At 47.5% G+C, this 22,156-nt stretch overlaps 1 protein-coding gene across 1 annotated transcript in view; it reads left to right on the plus strand.

Moving 5' to 3' along the window:
* The window catches only part of NOTCH1 (notch receptor 1), a 94,085-nt gene that overhangs the window by 51,939 nt on the left and 19,990 nt on the right, over positions 1–22,156 (plus strand). Inside the window, exons 11-20 of the mRNA XM_053375006.1 lie at positions 1,912–2,145; positions 3,264–3,374; positions 3,574–3,766; positions 5,823–5,968; positions 7,595–7,708; positions 9,687–9,806; positions 15,299–15,451; positions 16,432–16,660; positions 20,834–21,035; positions 21,801–21,954. Of these exons, the coding sequence (XP_053230981.1) occupies positions 1,912–2,145; positions 3,264–3,374; positions 3,574–3,766; positions 5,823–5,968; positions 7,595–7,708; positions 9,687–9,806; positions 15,299–15,451; positions 16,432–16,660; positions 20,834–21,035; positions 21,801–21,954 (1,656 nt within the window). The remainder of the gene's footprint in view (positions 1–1,911; positions 2,146–3,263; positions 3,375–3,573; positions 3,767–5,822; positions 5,969–7,594; positions 7,709–9,686; positions 9,807–15,298; positions 15,452–16,431; positions 16,661–20,833; positions 21,036–21,800; positions 21,955–22,156) is intronic.

Genomic DNA, 22,156 nt, shown 5'->3' on the forward strand with positions numbered 1-22,156 from the left:
GCATCTTGGTCTCGCCGATGAAAAGCTGAGATGTGGATTTCGTTGATGGGGGAGGCCTGTGGGGAGGGGGGGAACAGTCAAAGCCTGACTTTGTCTTCCTTCCAACCCCCCTCTTCCTCCCCCCACTCCCGGCTTTTGTCCTCCTCCCTCCTCTGTCTCCCAGCACTTCTCAGTTGCTATTATCCCTCCGTACATGCAGCCGTTTGTCCCAACCGAACCCGCACCTCCCCCTCCCGTCCTGGTCCTGCCCTTTTGGATTCCATGGCCAGCCTCTCTGAGCTGCATGCAGACAAAGTGGGGAAAGAGGCTGCCTCTGGGCTCCTGCGAAAGACAGGAAGAAAGGGGTAGTCTGTGCAAGGGGAGCCATTGTGCGCTCCTGGGGACAAAGCCAGGCTCTCTTTGCATTCAGTTGGGAGGCAGTAGGGAGGGGGGTGCGGCTCCTTCTCCTTCCTCCGATCGTTAAGGAACCTCCCCTCCAAATCTTCTTGCCACGTGCTGTCTTCCCTTTGCAGCCAGGGTCCCCCCATCCATGTCTTGGCCATGCTGGCTGGCAAAGGGGTTGTTAGCTGCTGGGCTCAAGGGCACTTGGTGTGTGTTTGGTTCAGCTTCTGTGCCCCAGGTTCTCTGTGGGGGCTTCCCCGGGAACTCAACTGTATAGGAAGCTGCCTCATGCTAAGTCAGACCATGACATAGGAACATCAAATGAGCCTCTTGGATCTGGCCATCTAGCATGCTGTTTGCAAAGTGGCCAACCACAGTGGCCCACAATCAGGACCTGAGCACAAGAGCAACTCTCCCTTCCTGTGGTTTCAAGCAAATGGGATTCAGAAGCATTGCTGCCTCTGACCGTGGAGGCAGGGTGCAGCTATCATGGCTAGTAGCCGCTGATAAACCTCTTCCTCTTCCTTCTCCATGAATCTGTCCAATCCTCTTTTAAAGCCATCCAGGTTGGTGGCTGTCACTGCCTCCTGCAGGGGAGAGTTCCGTAGTTTCACTGGCCTCCACTTCCTGCACCAGGCGCTGATTCCAAACCAGCTTCAAGGTCACAGCAATGAGAAGAGCCACCTATGATTCCTGTAAGGACTGGTCATACTGGTGTTCTGTGATCAGGCTCTCCCTTAGAGAGAGGAGGCTCAGAAGGTGTCCACAAGAGGCTTTTTGGCTGTGCCCCACCAACCTCTGGAATGCTTTCTCAAGTGAAACCCACCTGCTGCAGACATTGACATCTTTTCAGTGCCTAGTTAAGACTTTCCTCTCCTTGCCTCCTGCCCAGGCTACTCAGCAGTTGATGGAATTTGAAGAGTTTTGAAAAGTTTTTAAACTTAATTGCAAGTTGCCTATGGGTTGCCCTGTGTTGGTTTTTGTTGTTGTTTATTAGGCTTACAAGTTGCTTTTTTACAAAAATAACTCAAAGCAGCTTATAAGGAAATAGCACATACATTAACACCAGCAGAATGGTAGACTCTTAAGTGCAGACGTGTTTTATATCTGGACCTCACAATTCTGGGGTTTAATATTAATGCACACATGGACAACATGTCCAAGAGAGTCAAACTAACAATCAAGCCACTACTGTTCAATCAAACTGGTGTAGTTCTGCGATATATATGCAACATCGATAGAACATGGTTATAGGCTCTGAGGACACCTGGCAACTAGTGGAATGGTACATTTGTTTAAATCTTTGAAGTTAATTGTAATTAAATGGACATTTGGTGCTTTTGCAGGATGAGGGTGACATGGTTTAATATTCATTGTTGCTTCTTGTATAAATAAGTGAAAACAATAACATATTTTTTTGGGGGGAACCCAGTATAAAACAGAGATCTGTGTTGGGGTGGCTGACTCCCAATTTATTGATTGACTGATGGACTGATTGACATGACCTGCTTGGTGTTGTCTCCTCCTCAGGCTTTTCTGGCCCCCATTGTGAGACTGACATTAACGAGTGTGACCCAGACCCTTGCCACTATGGGACCTGCCAAGATGGCATTGCCACCTTCACCTGCCTCTGCCAGCCAGGCTACACGGGGCGTCTCTGTGACATGAACATCAATGAGTGCCAGAGCCAGCCTTGCAAGAACGGGGGCACCTGCCAGGATCGGAACAATGCTTATAACTGCCTCTGCCTCAAAGGGACGACAGGTAAGAGCTCCCAGGGGTGTTCACTGCAGCAGTCTTTTTGTAAAAAAATAAAATTAAATCCTAAGGGATGCTTAGGTAAGGCGAAGGCTCAGGACAGACAAAGGAAAGTACTTCTGCACTCAGCACGTAGATTAGCTATGGGAATCGCTCCCATTTTCACAAGGGCCACATCATCGCCATTCTGTACTTGCAAGGAATTGATCCAGCAGCATGGCAGCACCTCATGCCCACTCGGGGATGTCCCAGTGAGAAGCCCACAAGCAGGAAATAAGAGCATAAGAAGAGCCTGCAGGATCAGGCCAAAGGGTGCCCATCTAGTCCTGTGTCCTGTTCTTAAAGTGGCTAGCATGGAGGACAAGATCCCTTTCCCCTCCTGTGGTTTCCAGCAACTGGTATTCAGAAGCATTGCTGCCTCCCAACTGTGGAGGCAGAACATAGTCTTTATGGCTTGTGGCCATCAATAGCCCTCTCCTCCTCCATGAATTTGACTAATCCTCTTTTAAAGCTATGCAAGTTGATGGGCATCACTGCCTTCATTGGGAGCGAGTTCCACTGATGACAGAAGAAATCAAATCTTCCATCATTCAGCTCCACTGGATACCCACAGAGTTCCAGCATTACGAGAGAGGGAGAAAAGCTTTTCTCTATCCACTTTCTCCATGCTATGTGTAATTTTGCAAATTTCTACCATGCCCTCTCTTGCCTTTTCTTTAAACTGAAAAGTCTCAAATGCTGCAGCCTTCCTCAGGCGAGAGGCTCAATCAGCCCCTTCTTGCTGTAGTATCCAGCTTGGGTCCCCCATCGTTCAGCCCGGACACTGAGATCCAGCTCCAAGGATCTTATTGTGAGAAGTGAGGTTAAGGGAATCAGGCAGAAGGCCTTCTCAGCAGCCATGGCCACCCAATGGAATGCCCTCCCAGCAGATGTCAAGAAGATAAATACCTGACTTTTAGAAGACATCTGAAGGCAGCCCTGTATAGGGAAGTTTTTAATGTTTGGTGTTTTACTGTGTTTGATGTTTTAATCTGTTGGAAGCCACCCAGAGTAGCTAGGCCAACCCAGTCAGATGGATGGCATAGAAATAAATTCTTATTCTTATTCTTATTCTTATTCTTAAGGGCCCAATTGCGAGGTCAACCTGGATGACTGCGCCAGCAATCCGTGTGACTATGGCAAGTGCATTGACAAAATCAATAGCTACGAGTGCACCTGTGAGCCTGGATATGCAGGTGAGGACGGGGGGTGGGATCATAGAACCATAGAATTGTGGAGTTGAAAGGGACCTAAACCAACAATGGTTGTGTTGCAGTGCAATGCAGGGAAGCCATTCTTGTACTGTATTGGGTTTTGTTTACAGCTATGGTGATTGGTTCTGGGTTGTGACACTGGGCCAGCCTGTGACCTCTTTCTCTTACCCAAACTTCACAGGGAGGATGTGCAACATCAACATTGACGAATGTGCCAGTAACCCTTGCCACAATGGAGGCACTTGCAGGGACGGCATCAACGGCTTCGTTTGCGTCTGCCCAGAGGGCTACCATGATCCCATGTGCCTCTCGGAAGTCAATGAGTGCAACAGCAACCCCTGCATTCACGGGAAATGCAATGATGGCCTGAATGGGTAAGCTTCTGGGGAGGCGGCTCTGGGGCTCTCTGCCTGGCATGGGGGAGTTCCCTCTGCTGTCTCACATGGTCAGATGCAGCCCTTGCCAAGCTGAGAGTAGAGCAAGGTGAGAGGTTCTGGGGTCACTTCCCAGACAGGCATCTCTCAGGTTCTCATAGTCATTTGGTTGGGCACCATGACAACAGGATCATCATCATCAATAATTATCTATTGATTTATATGGGGGAAAAACCATCTAAGCAGTTTCTATATAACACAGTAAGACAATTTTTAAAAAGAGAAATGTATGTACAACATTAAAAACCAAAAATATAAAGGAATATACAAAGGAATACATTGTGGAAGCTACAAAATGACACTGAGCAGAAGGCTCAGTCTAAGAAATTGTACCAAGCATTTTGGCTACAGAAGGAAATTTCTGATCGCTACCCTGCACATAACGATAGACAGTGGTTTAGAAGCTCCTTGTTGCAATTCCAACATCACATTTGGTGGAACATGCTTTTCGTGTGGTCATCCAAGCAAAGAAATCAGATTCCTAAATGTGGTGATTTAATACTCCTGCTAAGTGACTTGAAACCAGACATCGGGAAACTGGTATCACTTCATGAAGCCCAGGCATCGCATTAAGAATTTGCTGCACAGTGAAGGAGTTACTATGACTCTTGCTAAATGACTATCAGATGTTGAAAAGCTGGCATCCCTGCATCAAGTTCCATCAATTTTGTTGAATTAATTAAACTCAATAGTTTTAATTGGATTTTGAATAAATGTGCAATTAATCGTTACTGTTTTGAATTTTATTCTGCTGTTACCTTCCTTAGAGAGTTGTGAAAACCACTCTTCTGAATAATGCTTTTTATAGGTTAGGGGGCTGTGGGGATGAGTTGATGGAGCTAAGGGCACGGTGGCCCAACAGAATTTTGGGAACCACCGCTCTGTGTCTAGGGACAGTCTTCCTCTGAATAACTGATGATGGGGAACAACAACTGGAGAGTTCTTGTGCTCAGGTCCTACTGAAGCATCTGGTTGGCCACCATGAGAACAGGATGCTGGGCTAGATGGTCCATTGGCCTGATCCATCAGGCTCTTCTAATGTTCTTTGAGTCTGCTCTGAATCATTCTTGGTTTGCATTATCCTCCAAGCATCTGTAAGAGATGTGGTCTTCCTGTGACTGCATGGAATCTGTGGGGTTAGAGGCAAGTTGCCCCTGAACGCCAATTTCTAGGAATCACAAGTGGGGCTGTTGCACTCAAGTCCTGCTTGTGGGTTACCGAATAGTGGCATCTGGTTGGCCAAGTGTGGGAACAAGATGGCTGGAGTAGATGGGCCATTGGCCTGACCAAATAGGCTCTTCTCATGTTCAGATAACAGCCGCCATACACCAAGGAAAAGAGAGTCCAGAGAGGTTTCGGGAAGTGTCCCAGCTTAGTAGAACAGCAGATGTTTCCCAGGCAGAAAGTCCAATAGGGCTGGGACTGTCCACTGCCTGAAACTCTGGGGAGCCACTGCCAGCCAGTGTAGAGAATGCTAAGGTAGATGGGCCAAGAGTTTGGCAGCTTCCTGTCTTTGTTTGCCAGTTTGATGTCAGTTGCTAAGAATCACATGCAGGGAGGTGGCTAATACGTTCAGGTCCTCCTTTTGTGGGCTTCTGTGAGAAGAAGATGCAGCACCAGATGGGGCCTCCTTGGCCTGATCCAGCTGTTGTGGGACCCTTCTAAGGTTCTTAGAACTGTATACATGCACAGTGTCTCAAAGGAACAGGGCACCCAGGGGTGGCAGGATGGCAGCTGCTTTGAGCAGCAGACATTTGGAACCAAAGATTACAAGATGGATTACTGGGTCTCTGTTGGGGGGGTGGCTGCTGTAGACACACAGTCTGCACCAGCCCTTTCAGTTGCCAACTTGGTACCCGCCAGATTCTTTGGACCACAATTCACCCGTCAAGAGCAGGAGTTGTGTCATCCAAAACATCTGGAAGCCTCCACGTTGGTCTTCACACATGCACATGCTCAGGGTGGGGCTCATGCGCGTTCTGCTTCTTAACAACAGCTACAAGTGCGATTGTGACCCAGGCTGGAGCGGGACAAACTGCGACATCAACAACAACGAGTGCGAATCCAACCCTTGTATGAATGGTGGCACCTGTAAAGATATGACCAGCGGCTACATCTGTACCTGCCAGGAGGGCTTCAGCGGTAAGAGGTCTGGGGAGAGCGGACAGGGAGTGCTTGCCCTACGTTGAGCACACCATGAAGTGTGACTGGCCCATGCTGTAACAGGTAGTGTCATTCTACAGTCCAGTCAATAGGTGGCACTAGACTTCCTGGTTATAGCTGGGTGGAGCTTTCTGGTCACTGTTCTTGGTTGTTTTTTTTGAGAGAGAGAAACAATCGAAACTGTATTAAAAGCCAGGAGAAAACAAATCAGAAGGAAGAAACTTCGATTAAATGGAAGGATGGGGTTTCTTCAGGGGCCGTCGGAGGCTGTATAAAATGAGGCTGGGGGCCACAGGTTGCCCACTTCCAGGTGCTCCGAAGTTTTTGTAGCCAGTGCTAGTCCTGCTCTAGAGTAAACCCACTGGAATGAATGAGCCTGAGTTAGTCATGGTTATTAATTTCAGTGGGTCTGAGAAGGACTAGGACTTTCACTCCTAAGACCCCAAGGTGGGTCACAACAATTTAAAATACAACATTAAAAGCAGTTTAAACAAATTGCCTTAAATGGCTCGGCGCCGCAATACCTCAAGGACCGCTTCTCCCCTTATAATCCATCCCAGACTCTGCGTTCATCATCCGAGGCCCTTCGGCGTGTGCTGCCTCCATGTGAGGCCCAGAGGGTGGCAGCACGAGAATGGGCCTTCTCCGTCATGGCTCCCCATTTGTGGAATCCCCTGGGAGGTTTTGCTGGCACCATCATCATATATCTTTAGGTGCCAGGTGAAAATGCCATTCTTCAATCAGGCTTTTGGCTGATTAATATGCTACAGCCTTTTAAATGTTTCTGTGGGACGTGGGTGGGGTATTGTTTTGCTGTTTTGTTTTACTTATTTACTTGTTTTTATCCTCCATTTTATTCAGTGAACTACCCTCAGATCTTATGATGAAGGGCGGTATATCAATCAATCAAATAAATGAATGAATAAAATTGCAGGTCATAAGAATAGGGAGGATCCTAAACATATGCCTCTCAGGTGTGTCAGAGACCAGAGTGAGGAAGATACGTCATCAGCATGCCTGCTGAAAACCTTTCTATTCCTCCAAACCTATGCAGGCAATTAAGAGTACACCCCCACAATGGCCTGTGGACGTTTGATTTCATTTATTTTTATTTTTAACTAGCTTCAAACTTTTAATGATTTTATTATTTGGTTTAATGTTTTTATGCTGTTTAAAACCACTGTAATCATAGATACAGCGGCATAAAAAAGTATTTTTTATAAATAAAAGCTGTACTGTGAAGGTGCCAGGCACACCTCTGTTGAGGGGAAGTCTCACAGCATAGGGGCTGCCACAGAGAAGGCTCCCTCCCAGACACCTCCCTCATTATGGAAGTGGGAACTACCAAGAGGGTCCCCTTTGCCGACCACAACACCCAAGGAGGGTCTGAAGGGAAGGAGGCTGCCTCTCAGGTATTTGGGACTTAAGTTGTTTAGGGTTTCAAATACTAATGTGAGCACCTTGAACTGGGCCTGGAAATGGACTTGCAACCAGTTAAAGGCTTCAGGGAGGCTGGCTTGGGAAGGATCCCAGCCTAGGAGTCATGGAGAGAGGAGGCAAGCTTTGGCAGGCTGACCGTGCATGTGGGTCTCTCGATCTTCCCAGGTCCCAACTGCCAGACCAACATCAACGAATGCGCCTCCAACCCATGCCTGAACCAAGGGACCTGTATTGATGACGTGGCCCGTTACCAGTGCAACTGTCTTCCACCCTACACCGGTAAGAGACCAAACCCTGGATCAAAAACCTGTAGCTGTGGCAGCACAGGAAGCTGCTTTCTGCTAAGTCAGACCCATTGGTCCATCTTCCTCTACACTGACCAGCAGCAGCACCTCTTCAGGCAGAGAGTCTTTCTCAGCCCTGTCTGGAGTTGGTGAACCTCGGACCTTCTGTATGTAAAGCATCCATTGCATGCTGCTGAGCTCTTGCTTTCCCCCTTAAATATAAAATAAGGTTCTGGTTCTCATGGTTCTGAATAAAGGGCTGTTTTAATAAGAAGCATAGAAAGTTTCCTATAGTTTTCTGGGAAGAGGGATTGATTATTAAACCGCTGTGGGAATTGTAGCTCTGGTGCGTGTGTGTGTGTGAGCAAATAGAGGTCTCTCAGACCCCTTAGCATACTGCTGTTTCCAGGATTCTTTGTGGGAAGCCATGACTGTTAAAAGTGGTGTGGTACTGCTTTAAATGTATCTTCCAGGTATGTCTTCCCTCCAAGAACCCTGTAATTTACTGCACACAAAGCTACAGTTCCCAACACCCTTAACAAGCTACAGTTCCCAGAATGCTTTTTTTTTGGGGGGGGGAGGGTGTCATAACTGTTTAAAGTGGCATGGTGCTGCTTTAAACATGGGGTCAGGTGTGATCTTAGCTTTTGTGCAAATCCGGAACTCAGGCCAGCAGAAGCACCTACGTCAAGGTTGTCTGAAGGGCTGCTTGCTCCTGTTTTCTGCCCTGAAATCAAAACCAGCTGGAAGAGTTTTCTAAACATAGGATGCTTCCTCCCGCTTATCATTTTCACATGCTCCTGAGTGGGGAGGGGGGAGGTCATCTTTTGGTTTGCTGGAACAGGAGGGACTCCTTTCCCACACTCACATTTTGCAGCACCTTTTTCTGTGAGAAAGCCTTCTTATATGAACCAGCTTTTCTTCAATGAGTCCATTTTTCACTAAAAAAAAATAATACTGCAAAAAGACTTTTCGCTCATGCCCCTGGATGCTTCCTTTTGGAATGATGGAGGCCTCTCCCGCATCACCTGCATAGGCAGGTCCATCAGCTTTGTAAGGGCAGGGATTTTCTGCTGAGTTGAGTCGTCCTCTGCCCCGTTTCCTGCTTCACAAAACAGCAGCATCCTGCACACAATTAGAGGAAGCCATGACTCCTTTCCTGCCTTGGCCAGTTGCTGTGGAAACAATCCAGAGAAAAATGGGGGAGTCAGAGGCCCCCTTCTGGAAAACAGCAAAAGGGTCCTTGGATGGTAAGGGCCTGACAAGGGAGATAACGTAAAATGTGGGGAATATTGGCTTCGTAAACAGGAAGACAATGGGACAGAGGTGTGGAGGAGAGAAAATACGAGTTAAGTTGAACTTGCACACCCCACACAAATAGTGTTCCCTTATTGGGGTCGCCCTGACAGCATACAGAAGCATGTGAAATTTGGGGACGTACCTTTCCAAAACACCCCTTCACAAGGGATAAGAAATACAGTGGTACCTCGGGTTAAGAACTTAATTCGTTCAGGAGGTCCATTCTTAACCTGAAACTGTTCTTAACCTGAGGTACCACTTTAGCTAATGGGGTCTCCCGCTGCCGGGCACAATTTCTGTTCTCATCCTGAAGCAAAGTTCTTAACCCAAGGTACTATTTCTGGGTTAGTGGAGCTTCCTTCTACTCAGCAAAGACAATTGGTCTGTCTAGCTCAGGATTTTCTACACTGGCTGGCAGCAGCAGCCCCAGCACAAGTAGGGACATCGGAAGGTGCCTTATGCTGAGTCGTTGGTCTGTCTAGCTCAGGATTGTCTACTTGACTGGCAGCAGTGATACTATAGGGTTTCAGGTGGGGAACATTCCCAGCCTACCTGGCGACGCTGGCAGGAAATGAAACTGGGACCTCCTGCATGCAAAGCCTGTTGAGCTGCTATGGCTGTTCCCCTGACCAAATGTGTGGACTCTCCTCAACTTTGATGTATTTACACTCCAGGGCCGACCTGTCGGGATGTCCTGGCTCCATGTGCAGACGGTCCCTGCAAGAACGGTGGCAAGTGCAGAGAATCTGAAGATTTTGAGAGCTTCTCTTGTGCCTGCCCTCCAGGGTGGCAAGGTAAGGGTTTGGTTCCCATTCCATGGTCTCCAGAGGTGCCCGCATGCACATATGTAGTGGTGGTGCTGGTGGTGCCTGCTTCATTCACTGCAACAGAATACAGGGATGACCTCCAGTTCAGACAACTTTAGAAAGGGGTTCAGTGAATTCATGGAGGAGGAGCAGGATGCCAATGACTGCCAGTCACAATGGCTATGTAACTGCCTCCACTGTTGGAGGAAGTAAATGCCCCCGAAGTTGCTGGGAATCACAAGTGGGGAGAGTTGATGCTGTGGCACTCAGGCGCTGTTTGTGGGCTTCTCATTGGGGCATTTGGTTAGCAGCTGTGAGGACAGGATGCTGAGCTAGACAGGCCCCTTTTGGCCCAATCCGGCAGATCTCTTGTGAATGGCTTTAAATGTGGATTAAACAAATCAGTGGAGGAGAAGACTGTCTAAGGCCGCTAGCCGCAATGGCTGTGCTCTGCCTCAGTGGCTGGAGGCAGCAATGATTCTGGACACCAGAAACTGGAAACCAGAGGTAGTGGGGGTTGCTGTTGTGCTCGAATCCTGCTGGTGGGTTTTTCATGATTGACATCTGGTTGGCCACTGTGAGAACAGGAGGCTGGACTTTGGCAGGATGCAGCAGCCAGAACATTCAGACTTAATAGACTGAGCCTTCTATTTCTTATAAACTATTGGTTGTATCCAAGTAAGTCCTCAGAGTAGACATGCTGAAATCAGTAGACCTAAGTTAGTCATGATCTGGGGCCTGTCACTGCCTTTTAGTCTAGCCTACCTCACAGGGCTGTTCTGAGGATGAAACGGGGTAGGAGGAAAACCATGTACACCACCTTGAGCTCCTTGGGAGGAAAAGGTGGGATATATATGTAATAAATAAATAAGATTAAAATAACATCTGTGCTCATTAACTTTAGGGAATATACTGTTGAGTAAGACTACTGTTAGATGCAACCATATATCGTTGGTTTTATTTTATTTTTTAAATTTGGACCAATGCAAATTATGTTCTGCTGTGTGCAGGTGGTAAAATAACTTTTTGAGAGTCTCTTAGGTCTCAGATATTGTTACTCTCCCTCTCCTCCCGCACCCAACTCCCTCAACACTGAGATTGAGAAAAAGAGAGTATTGCATCTCGGCTCTAAATAATAAAGATACCCTGAACAGGCCCCAGATAGCTTCCCCCCAAAAAAACCCCCCACTTCCCTCACTCTTTCTCTCTCTCTCTAGTGGCAGGTTACTTGATTTATTGCCTGAAGCGACAACCGCTATATAGGTCTTGGTTTGCCTAGGATGCACCTGCCTTCCTGCAGCCCCTTGCTCTGTGGTTCGCTGTTAATCTTCTCCCTTTGCTCTCTATTCCTGCTTTCTTGTTGCTGGTGCCTTTCTGGGCTCATTTACAAAGAGCCACTCCTCTTCTCTTCTCTTCTCTTCTCCAAGGACATCAATGATTGTATTTGGCGCTAGCCTCAATTGTTTTGCATGTTGTCAGTGAGCTGATCCCAAAATGACAGGCATTCATTTGGAATCCCTAGACAGCCCCAGGACAGGCAGGAAACTCAGCCTGAAAGTCTGTCTTAAAGGGGTACACTTCCTTTCTCCCCTTTCCAGCACCTGTTTCTTCTAATGATTTTTTTTCAACCGTGGTTTACCATTACACCACAAACCATGGTTAGCATTGGGGAGCCTGTGCTATGTCTGCAGCAGGCAGATATTAAGAACAATGGCCTGTTTGGTCAGGCCATTGGCCCAGCTTTCTGTTGCCACAGGGGCCAACCTGATGGTCAAATGGGAAGCCCACAAGCAGGACATGAGTGCAACAGCAGGAATAATAATAATAATAATAATAATAATAATAATAATAATAATAATAATTTATTATTTATACCCTGCCCATCTGGCTAGGTTTCTCCAGCCACTCTGGGCGGCTTCCAACAGAATATTAAAATACAATAACCTATTAAACATTAAAAGCTTCCCTAAACAGGGCTGCCTTCAGATGTCTTATAAAAGTCTGGTAGTTGTTTTTATCTTTGACATCTGGTGGGAGGGCGTTCCACAGGGCACGTGCCACTACCGAGAAGGCCCTCTGCCTGGTTCCCTGTAACTTGGCTTCTCGCAGTGAGGGAATTGCCAGAAGGCCCTCAGTGCTGGACCTCAGTGTCCGGGCAGAACGATGGGGTGGAGACGCTCCTTCAGGTATACTGGACCGAGGCCGTTTAGGGCTTTAAAGGTCAGCACCAACACTTTGAATTGTGCTCGGAAACGTACTGGGAGCCAGTGTAGGTCTTTTAAACCAGTGTTACATGGTCTCGCGGCCACTCCCAGTCACCTGTCTAGCTGCTGCATTCTGGATTAGTTGTAGTTTCCGGGTCACCTTCAAAGGTAGCCCCACATAGAGCGTATTGCAGTAGTCCAAGCGAGAGATAACTAGAGCATGCACCACTCTGGCGATACAGTCTGCGGGCAGGTAGGGTCTCAGCCTGCTTACCAGATGGAGCTGATAAACAGCTGCCCTGAACACAGAATTGACCTGTGCCTTCATGGACAGCTGTGAGTCCAGAATGACTCCCAGGCTGCGCACCTGGTCCTTCAGGGGCACAGTTACCCCATTCAGGACCAGGGAGTCCTCCACACCCACCTGCCTCCTGTCCCCTCAAAACAGTACTTCTGTCTTGTCAGGATTCAACCTCAATCTGTTAGCCGCCATCCATCCTCCAACCACCTCCATACACTCACACAGAACCTTCACCGCCTTCACTGGTTCTGATTTGAAAGAGAGGTAGAGCTGGGTATCCTCCGCATACTGTTGAACACCCAGCCCAGCCCCCTGATGATCCCTCCCAGCGGCTGCATGTAGATGTTGAAAAGCATGGGGGTGAGGACAGAACCCTGAGGCACCCCACAAGTGAGAGCCCATGGGTCTGAAAACACACTCCCCAGCACCACTTTCTGAACACGGCCCAGGAGGAAGGAGCAGAACCACTGTATAACAGTGCCCCCAGCTCCCAGCCCCTCTAGACGGTTCAGAAGGATGTTATGGTTGTTGGTGCCAAAAGCCGCTGAGAGATCCAGCAGAACTAAGAAACAGCTCTCACCTTTGTCCCTAGCCTGCCAGAGATCATCGACCTGTGTGACCAAGGCAGTTTCAGTCCCATTATAAGGCCTGAATCCCGACTGGAAGGGATCCAAATGGTCCGCTTCTTCCAGGCGTGCCTGGAGTTGTTCAGCAATCACTCTCTCAATCACCTTACCCAAGAATGGAAGATTTGAGAATGGGCGATAGTTGGCCATATTGGCAGCATCTAAAGATGGTTTTTTAAGAAGCGGTTTGATAACCGCCTCTTTCAGCAGGTCTGGGAAGGCTCCTTCACAGAGAGAAGCATTCACCACCCCACGAAGCCCATTGCCCAGCCCTTCCCGGCTAGCTTTTATAAACCAGGATGGGCAAGGATGAAGGAGACAGGTGGTTGGTTTCACTGGTCCAAGCAGCCTGTCCACATCCTCGGAGGTAACAGATTGGAATTGATCCCACTCAACTTGACTAGACAGGGCTCTAGCACTCTCCTGCCCCGGCCATGCTCCCACGGTGGAGTCTACCTCTTCCCAAATCTGAGCGACTTTATCTGCAAAAAACTTTGCAAAATCATTGCAGGAGATCATGTGGCCTGTACTGGGCCCCGATGGAGCAGGTGGTTCCGCTAAATTGTGAACCACCTCAAAGAGTCTCCAGCTGCTGTTTTCTGCAGATGCAATAGAAGTGGTGAAGAAGGCCCTCTTCGCCATCACCATTGCCACTTGGTAGGCTCGACGTTGAGCTCTAGCCCGTGTCCGGTCTGATTTAGAATGAGTTTTCTGCCACCGGCGCTCTAGCCGTCTCAATGATTGTTTCATTGCCCTCAGCTCCGGGGAAAACTACGGGGCTGTCCGGGCTCCATGCAATCGGAGAGGGCGCTTCGGAGCCAGTCAATAGCCCTGGTTAACTCCGCATTCCAGCGGGCCACCAGGGAATCAGCTGAAAGGCCATCAACTTGGGATAAAACATCCCCTACCACTCTCTGGAAGCCAATTGGATCCATTAAGTGGTGGGGGTGGACCATCCGAATCAGTTCCACCTCCCTGCAGAGGGGAAGGGCTGCGGAGAAGTCCAGTTGCACCAGGAAGTGATCTGACCATGGCACTTCTTTTGTTTCACTTTTAGTTAGTGTTAGATCACCAACGTCCATAGAGGTGAACACCAGGTCTAAGGCATGTCCACGGCTATGAGTTGGGCCAGACTTATTCAGGGACAGCCCCATGGAGGCTATGCTTTCCACGAAGTCCCGAGCAGCCCCTTGTAAGGTCGTGTTGGCATGGATGTTAAAATCCCCCAGGACAACCAAGCTAGGTGTCTCCAGGAGGATGTCCGCCACGACCTGAAGCAGCTCGGGCAGGAAATCCTTGGTGCAGCGGGGAGGTCGGTACACCAATAGGAATCCTGTACTGCCCCTGTTGCCCAACTTCCAGAACATGCACTCAGAGAACTGGGTCTTCCCAATAGGACACCTGGTGCAAACTCTCCCCACTTGCAGTTTCCAGCAACTAATATTCAGTAGCATTGCTGCCTCCATCTATGGAGGAAGAGCACAGCCATTGTGGCTAGCAGCCATTGATGGCCTTCTCAATGAATTTGTTCAATCCTCTTTTAAAGCCATTTTAGGTTGGTGGCCATTATTGCTTCCTGTTTGAGTGAGTGCCACAGTTTAAACTATACACTGCGTGAAGAAAGGCTTTCTTTTATCCATCCTGAATATTCAAACACTCAGCTTCATTGGATATCCATGAGTTCTAGTGTCCTGAGAAAGGGAGATAAGCTTTTCTCTGCCCACTTTCTTCATTTGATAAACTTCTGTCATGTCACCTCTTCCTTGCCTTTTTTTGCAAACTAAAAAGCCCCACATGCTGCAAGCTTTCTTAATAGAGGAGTCGCTCCATCCCCTTGATCGTTTTGTTTATTAAATTTGTACTCTATTAATCTTAAGCTTCCTTCAGTATCTCAGAAAGGCACCTATACTGTGATGAGTGACAAAGATTTCTTTCTTAGTTTATGGTGCTTCGGTCAGCAGAACTGGCACTGTTACAGTTGCCACATAATACCCTTTCCAAATTTGTAAGAGCTCCCATCTTTCAGTATGGCAGCACCTACACTTTGGAACTCCTTGCCTATTGATGTCAGGCAGGCACTTTCCTTCCTTTACTACCTGCCAAAACCATTTTGTTTAGGCCATCCTGTCCAGATGTTTAGGAAGTCGCTACAAGTTTTTATCTGTTTTTAATCTATTGTTGTTTTCAATTTTTGTATGTCTTAAAATATCGCTACTTTTCTTAGTAGCAAATTTTATTGTTTAATCTTCATAAGCCTCATTTGAGATTCTTTCTTTTTTTTAGCAATCAAACTCTGTAAATTTTATGAAATATGTAAAAAATAAATATCCATTCAAATTGCCTTCTCAGGGCAAACCTGTGAGATCGACATCAACGAGTGCGTGAAGAGCCCTTGTCGGAATGGTGCCGCATGTCAGAATACGAACGGTAGCTACTGGTGTGTCTGCAAACCTGGGTTCACAGGCAACACCTGCGAGACGGACGTCGATGACTGCCAGCCTAGTAAGAGCCTCAAGGAGGCTGGGGAGTGGGTTGCCCTAGGAGACCTGGACCCCATCTGCACCATATATTGAAAGCACTGCTGCACATCACTTTAAACAGTCAAGATTTTCCCCAAAGAATCCAGGGAGCTGTAGTTTATAAAGGAGTGCTGAGAGTTGTTAAGTGGACCCCTCTATTCCTTGCCAGAGTTACAATTTCCCAGAGCTCCCTGGGAAGAAGGATTGATTGGAACAGAAAAGAACAGGATGCTGGACTTGATGGGCCTTTTGGCCTGATCCTGCATGCTCTTCTGGTGTTCTTAACATGAGGTCTTGTGAAAATTCATTGACATATTGGAATTGTTCTCAAATATATATATCCTGGAAACTCATTCAGGCTAATAAGATCTCTGCTATGTGAGGAAATCATATACCCTTTGAACATAAAACATTTCTGCTTGGTTAATGGAAAAGATGTTCTTCTGGAAAATGATCAAGAAATAGTGTTTAACTTTTTAACTTTTAACTAAGATTGTAATAGCTCAAAATTCGGGTTGGGGGGTTGGAGAAGCCTATCTCCTGCTATGTCTGAAAGAACTGAGAACATTTGCTCCGCAGTAACTATGATATGCTAACTTACTACAAAAGGCTACATCTAAAGCCAGGAAAACAGGTTTCATGGGAAAATGGGCATTTTTTGTAATGTTTTGGAAGACTGTTCAGTGATAATGTTCAGCTGTGTACAGATTGCAGCCATCTGCAGCAGTGTTTCTGTAAGCTTTATCTTTGATTTATTTTGTTTATTATTAACAAGATAAACAAATAACAGGGCACTGAGTTATCAAAGGCTGGGGCGAATTGTGCGTTCAGTTCACACAGAATGTTTAGGAAAGAATGTGGGAAGTTTTGCAGAGGCCAAGGCAGCCTCAAAAAAATAATTAAAAAAACCATCAGCCCCATGGAATGAGAGTCCATCGCTGCCCCTTTCCCCACTACCTCTAGATCCTTGCCACAACGGCGGGTCCTGCTCCGATGGCATCAATGCCTTTTTCTGTGACTGCCTCGCTGGCTTCCGGGGCCCCAAGTGTGAGGAGGACATTGACGAGTGTGCCAGCAACCCTTGCAAGAATGGCGCCAACTGCACGGACTGTGTCAACAGCTACACCTGTACTTGCCCTTCTGGCTTTAGCGGGATCCACTGCGAGCATAACACCCCCGACTGCACAGAAAGGTAATTCAGGAGCCAGAAATAACGTTGGAACGTCATTTTTTAAAAAAACAATGTGCTTGGCTATAGTCATGCTCCTGTGTGTGAGTGGGATGGTTCATCCCAAGAGAACCAACATTCTGCACACCGCAGTGTTGGTATAAATCACACCCATCACTTGCAAATTTTTATTTTGCACAGTCTATTCTGATGATGGGCAAGAGGGCTCTGGACCCTAATCAAATGGCCTTAGAATCATAAAGTCGGTAGGGACCCCATGGGTCATCTAGTCCACCCCCCTGCTTTGCAGGAATCTCAACTAAAACATCCATGACAGATGGCAATCCACACTCTGATTAAAAACCTCTAATGAAAGAGAGTCCACAACCTCCCAAGGGAATCCGTTCCAATGTCAAACAGCTCTTACTGTAAGTTCTTCCTTAATCTCCTTTCTTGTAGCTTGAAGCCATTGGTTCGAGTCTTGCCCTCCAGAGCAGGAGAAAACAAGCTTGCTGCATCTTCCATGTGACAGCCATTTATATATTTGAAGATAGCTATCATATCCCCTCTCAATCTCCTCTTTCCCAGGCTAAACATATCCAGCTACTTCAACTGTTCCTCATAAGGCTTTGATTGCAGAGCCTTTATAATCTTGGTTGCCCTCCTCTGCACATGCTGCAGCTTGTCAACATCCTTCTTAAATTGTGGCACCCAAAACTGGACACAATATTCCAGATGTAGTCTGATCAAGGCAGAATAAAAAAAGGCAATGTATTTTTCTGTGACTGCCTGGTTGGCTTCCGGGGCTGTTACTTCCCTTGATCTCAAGACTATACTTCTGTTGATGCAGCCTAGAATAGCATTAGCTTTTTTTGCTGCTGCATCACAGTGTTGGCTCAAGTGAAGCTTGTGGTCTACCAAGACCCATAGACCCATTTCACATGTACTACTAGTAAGCCAGGTGTTCCCTATCTTCTCTTTGTGCAGCTAGTTCTTCCTGCCTAAGTGCAGAACCTGCCATTCATTCTGCAACTGTTGGCTACTTGTGTACATTCTTCCTTCGTGATTTCCTCTTTCTTCCATTTCTTATACATGCCCTTCTTAAATCTCAGCTCATCTGTAAGCTCCTTATGCAGCCACACCAGTGTTTCTTTAGATACTTCCAACTTTTCTTTCTTGTTGGAATTTTCTGAAATTTGGAGCTTCAATATTTCATTTAATAAACTCCCACCCATCTTGGACTCCCTTCTCTTTGAGTATTTCTGACCATGGGATCTCACCCAGTAGCTCCTTAAGCTTTTTGAAATCAGCCTTCTTAAAGTCCAGAGTGCACGTCTCACTATACTCAGCTTTCCCTTGCCTCTGTGTCATGAAACTTTCTCTCAAGTTTCCAAATGCTTCCACTTCTTTGATCAGTTCCTCCCTGTTGGTCCAAGATAGATGATGCACTTTTTACTTCTGCCACCTTCTTGGAAATGAAATTGTCAGCAATGCAGTGGAGGAATTTGTTGGACCTTACATTCCTGGCATTGTTTGAGTTCCAACAGATATGGGGTACTTGAAGTCTCCCATTACTACTTTATCTCTCCTTTTTGAATGTTTAGTAATCTGCTGTAGGAAGGCACCATCTAAGTCTTCAGTCTGACCTGGTGGTCTATAGAAAGCGCCCATAGTAAGATCAGTATTGTTTCTCTCTCCTACAGTTTTTACCCGTATACTCTCAATATGTTTTCCATGCTGCAGGTCATTGATTTATTCACAAGTTTGGACATCCTTTACATATAATGCTACTCCTCCTCCCTTCCTGTTTGGTCTATTCCTTTTGAACAGTTTGTGCCCCTCAATTCCTGCATTTCAGTCATGAGTCTCATCCCACCAGGTTTCAGTAATGCTTCCCAGGTCATATTTGCCATCCTGCATTAAAAGCTCCAATTCGTCTTGTTGGTTTCTCATGCTCTGCATTTGTGCAGAGACAACTGGAACCATGAATCATTCCCTTCAGTTGCTTCCTTCCTCTAGTACTTTGCCCTTTAGCAGGGCAAGCACCACCTCAATTTCTTGTGCACCAATGAAGCTACTATCCCCAGTACCAGGTGTTCTTCTGCCACCTGTAATGCTGTCTGCCCTCCCGCTCAGAATCTAGTTGAAAGCTCTCCTGATCAGGTATGCTAGACTCTTACCAAACACATTTTTGCCAGCCGCTGTGAGGTACGACCCAGAATTCCTTCCTCAAAGAAGCAGAGATGGTGATCCAAGAAGTCAAACCCTTCCTGATGACACTACCTGTACAGCCAGTGGTTTACTTTCAGTATTTTCCTCTTTTCCTGGGCCATGATCTTCAACAGGAAGAAGTGATGAAAAGACAACCTGTGCCCCAAGGCTCTTCAGCTTCCTGCCCAGTCTCATAGTCCCTTGCTATATGTTGAACTTGTGGTCAGCGGCCTTTATAAGACTTGGCAAGTTCTCTGTCACATTGCAAATCTTTGCACCTGGAAGACACCTCTTGGGACATCCTGTTTCCTCCGAAAACTATTGCCTCTTGCCACTTACTACCACCAACAGTCTCTTCCTCCTCTGGGGAGTGGCAGGAATCGTTCTGTACGCTGTGCTTTCCAAAATTGCCTTGGAGTGTTCTAAGGTCTGCAGCTGCTGACCTTGAGTCTTCCCCTCTTGTCTCTTCGAGCTGATCTGGATATTACTGGAATAGGTTACAAAGGCAGGAACCTTATGGTTCTAGTACTTCCTCCTCCTCCTCCTCCTCTCAACTTGCCTTCTCCAGACTGCAATTCCTTTTCTCCCGAGATCATTTCCTTGGAAGGTAGCAGGTGGATTATCAACATACTCATTTGGGATCTGAAAGTGTTAGATCAAGAATGGAAAAAAAAACCTCCCAAGTCCATCTCCTCCTGTCTATTCCTCCTATTGGGGGTGACAGGAATCATTATGTGCACTGTACCTTTCACAGCTACCTTAGTGTATTCTAAGTTCCGTAACTGCTGTCCTAACTCTTCTGCCCCAGAATCAGTGTCCTAGGTGAGAGCATGGAACCGATTTCACAGTTCTAATGACACAGCATGGTTCCTGACAGTCCTACTTGTGTGCGTCACGTTCCTCCAGGGGTTGGTCTCTTGCCATGAGCAATCTTCCTCCTCCCTTGGGGCGCCTGTGTTGCTGTTCTGTCACAGTCCACTCAGCTCTATCGCGAAAGTCTGCATCTTGCCCTATACCTCGAAGTGTTGACTATTTGGACCTCAGGTTGTTGAACCTTCTCTTCCAGCAAGCCAACCAGTTTGCACTTGCTACAAGTGTAGCTTTGCAAGTTCTCCTGCAGGAAGACAAACATGGCACGGGTCTTCCTTAACATTAATTTACTTTCATTTATCTTACTGCATTTATATCCCACCTTTCCTCCAAGGAGCTAAAGTTGGGGTACGTGGTAATCCTTCAGCCCATTTTACCTTCCCCAACAACCTTGTGAGATAGGTTAGAGCTGAGAGAAAGATCATCCAGTGAGCTTCATGGCCAAGTGGGGCGGGTATTTGAACCCTGGTCTCCCAGGTCTGAGTCCAACACTCTAAGCACTACACCATACTGGATCTTGCTTTGATGCCCTCTCTGGCTTCTGAGATTTCAGCAGACATTGGCTGTGGACTAACTTTGCAGCTGTAGAATCATAAAACTAGAGTTGAAGGCACCCTGAGGGTCATCTGGTCCAACCCCCTGCAATACAGGAATCTCGACTAAGGGTAGAAGCACCCAAAATGCCATTTTTCACTCCTCCCCTAAAAACTCAATATGTCTGAAACCCTGGACAGCTACTGCTGCTGCCAGTCAGTGTAGGCACTGTTGAGCCAAGTGAACCCAATGGTCTGACTAGGTATAAGCAGCTTCCTGTGTAATTCAGCCCTTCATTTAAAATCATGAGATCTAGAATACTATTTTACATTTTGGGGAAAGGCCACAAAAAGCCTCAGTGGTAGAGCACACACTCTGCATGGAAAGAGTCTTGGGTTCAATCCCCAATGGCAACTCTGTCAGGCTGGGTAAACTCCCTGTTTGAAACCCTGGAGAGCCTTTGCTGGTGGTGGTCAGTGTACTTTGTACTGCACTAGACGGACCCAGCATTCTGGCTTTTGCTATAAGGCAGCTTCCAACGGAGAGCTTTGATGGCACAGCCAGTTTCCTTCTGCCCCTCAGCTCCTGCTTCAATGGGGGCACATGTGTGGACGGCATCAACACCTTCACCTGTGTCTGTCCACCTGGCTTCACGGGAATCTACTGCGAGCACGACATCAATGAGTGTGACTCCAAACCCTGCCTGAATGGCGGCACCTGCCAGGATAGCTACGGGACCTACAAGTGCACTTGTCCTCAGGGCTACACTGGCCTCAGTTGTCAGGTAAGGGGGCCAAGACCCCACTGGTGCCGAACCAGTTCTGCCTGCAGAGCCTGACCTTGAGTGGGACTTGCCTTTCCCTGTTCATTTGCTTCTGTTGTTTCACTGGGGGCTTGGGGTGGGTGGGCTCACAGAGTGAGGAGCAAATGGCTGAAGTGTTGAGGTCAGAGCAGAGAGGCAGCAGCCCTAGTTCGCACCCAGCACAAACTCATGGTTTGTTTAGCTTGCCAATGGTTTGTTTGACTGTCTGAACCCCACCTGGCAAACTTAACAGTGGTTCATTTCACCTGGCAACAAACCATGATGTGAAGGCAAGGTACACTGCTGGCTTAAGGATAGTTCAGCATTCTGTGCATTCCCCATCAGCCTTGCTTAACTCTGGTTCTTTGACAACCCCAAAGTCACATTGCAAGAGCAGCTGGGGAAACCAAGCATGGTGAAACAAACTGTGGCCTTGCTTGTCTGTGAGATGATTTGTGGTTTGCTGAGCCAAACCATGGTTAACACAACAAAACGTTGCTTAGGCATGGGAAACCGTGTTACTGCACTACAACTCCTGTCATCAACATCCATGGCTATGCTGGCTGCCAGGAGTTGGAATCACATGGCACTTGGAAGGGCTGTTTACTCCCCTCCACCCTGGCATCTTCAGGGCTATGTCCTTCAACCAACTGCGCAGGGTTGAACCCACAAAGCCCCTTCTCTGTACCACCCTACCCTGGCCCTGGTGCTGTTGCACCCACAAACCTTCTGATTCTTCGCCCCCAGAACCTGGTGCGTTGGTGTGACTCCTCGCCCTGCAAGAACGGCGGAAAGTGCTGGCAGACAGACAACCTGTACCGCTGCGAGTGCACCAGTGGCTGGACTGGACTCTACTGCGATGTCCCCAATGTCTCTTGTGAAGTGGCTGCACGGCAGCAAGGTAAGAAGGCCCCATCCTGCTTGCTGTGTTCCCCCTCCTCTGTATTCCCTCTTTGGTCTGTCCTGGGAGCAGACTCTGGCCAGGGTAGGACCCGGTGAGGGGTGGCTGACCCCAGCCAGATGCATAGATTGGTGTTTGGCATTTCGTTTTTAAGTGGTTCAGTATTTGATAGTTGTTGCAGTGAGGTGTTTATTGGTTTATA

The sequence above is a fragment of the Podarcis raffonei genome, chromosome Z, assembly GCF_027172205.1.
Source record: "Podarcis raffonei isolate rPodRaf1 chromosome Z, rPodRaf1.pri, whole genome shotgun sequence".
Taxonomy (NCBI): domain Eukaryota; kingdom Metazoa; phylum Chordata; class Lepidosauria; order Squamata; family Lacertidae; genus Podarcis; species Podarcis raffonei.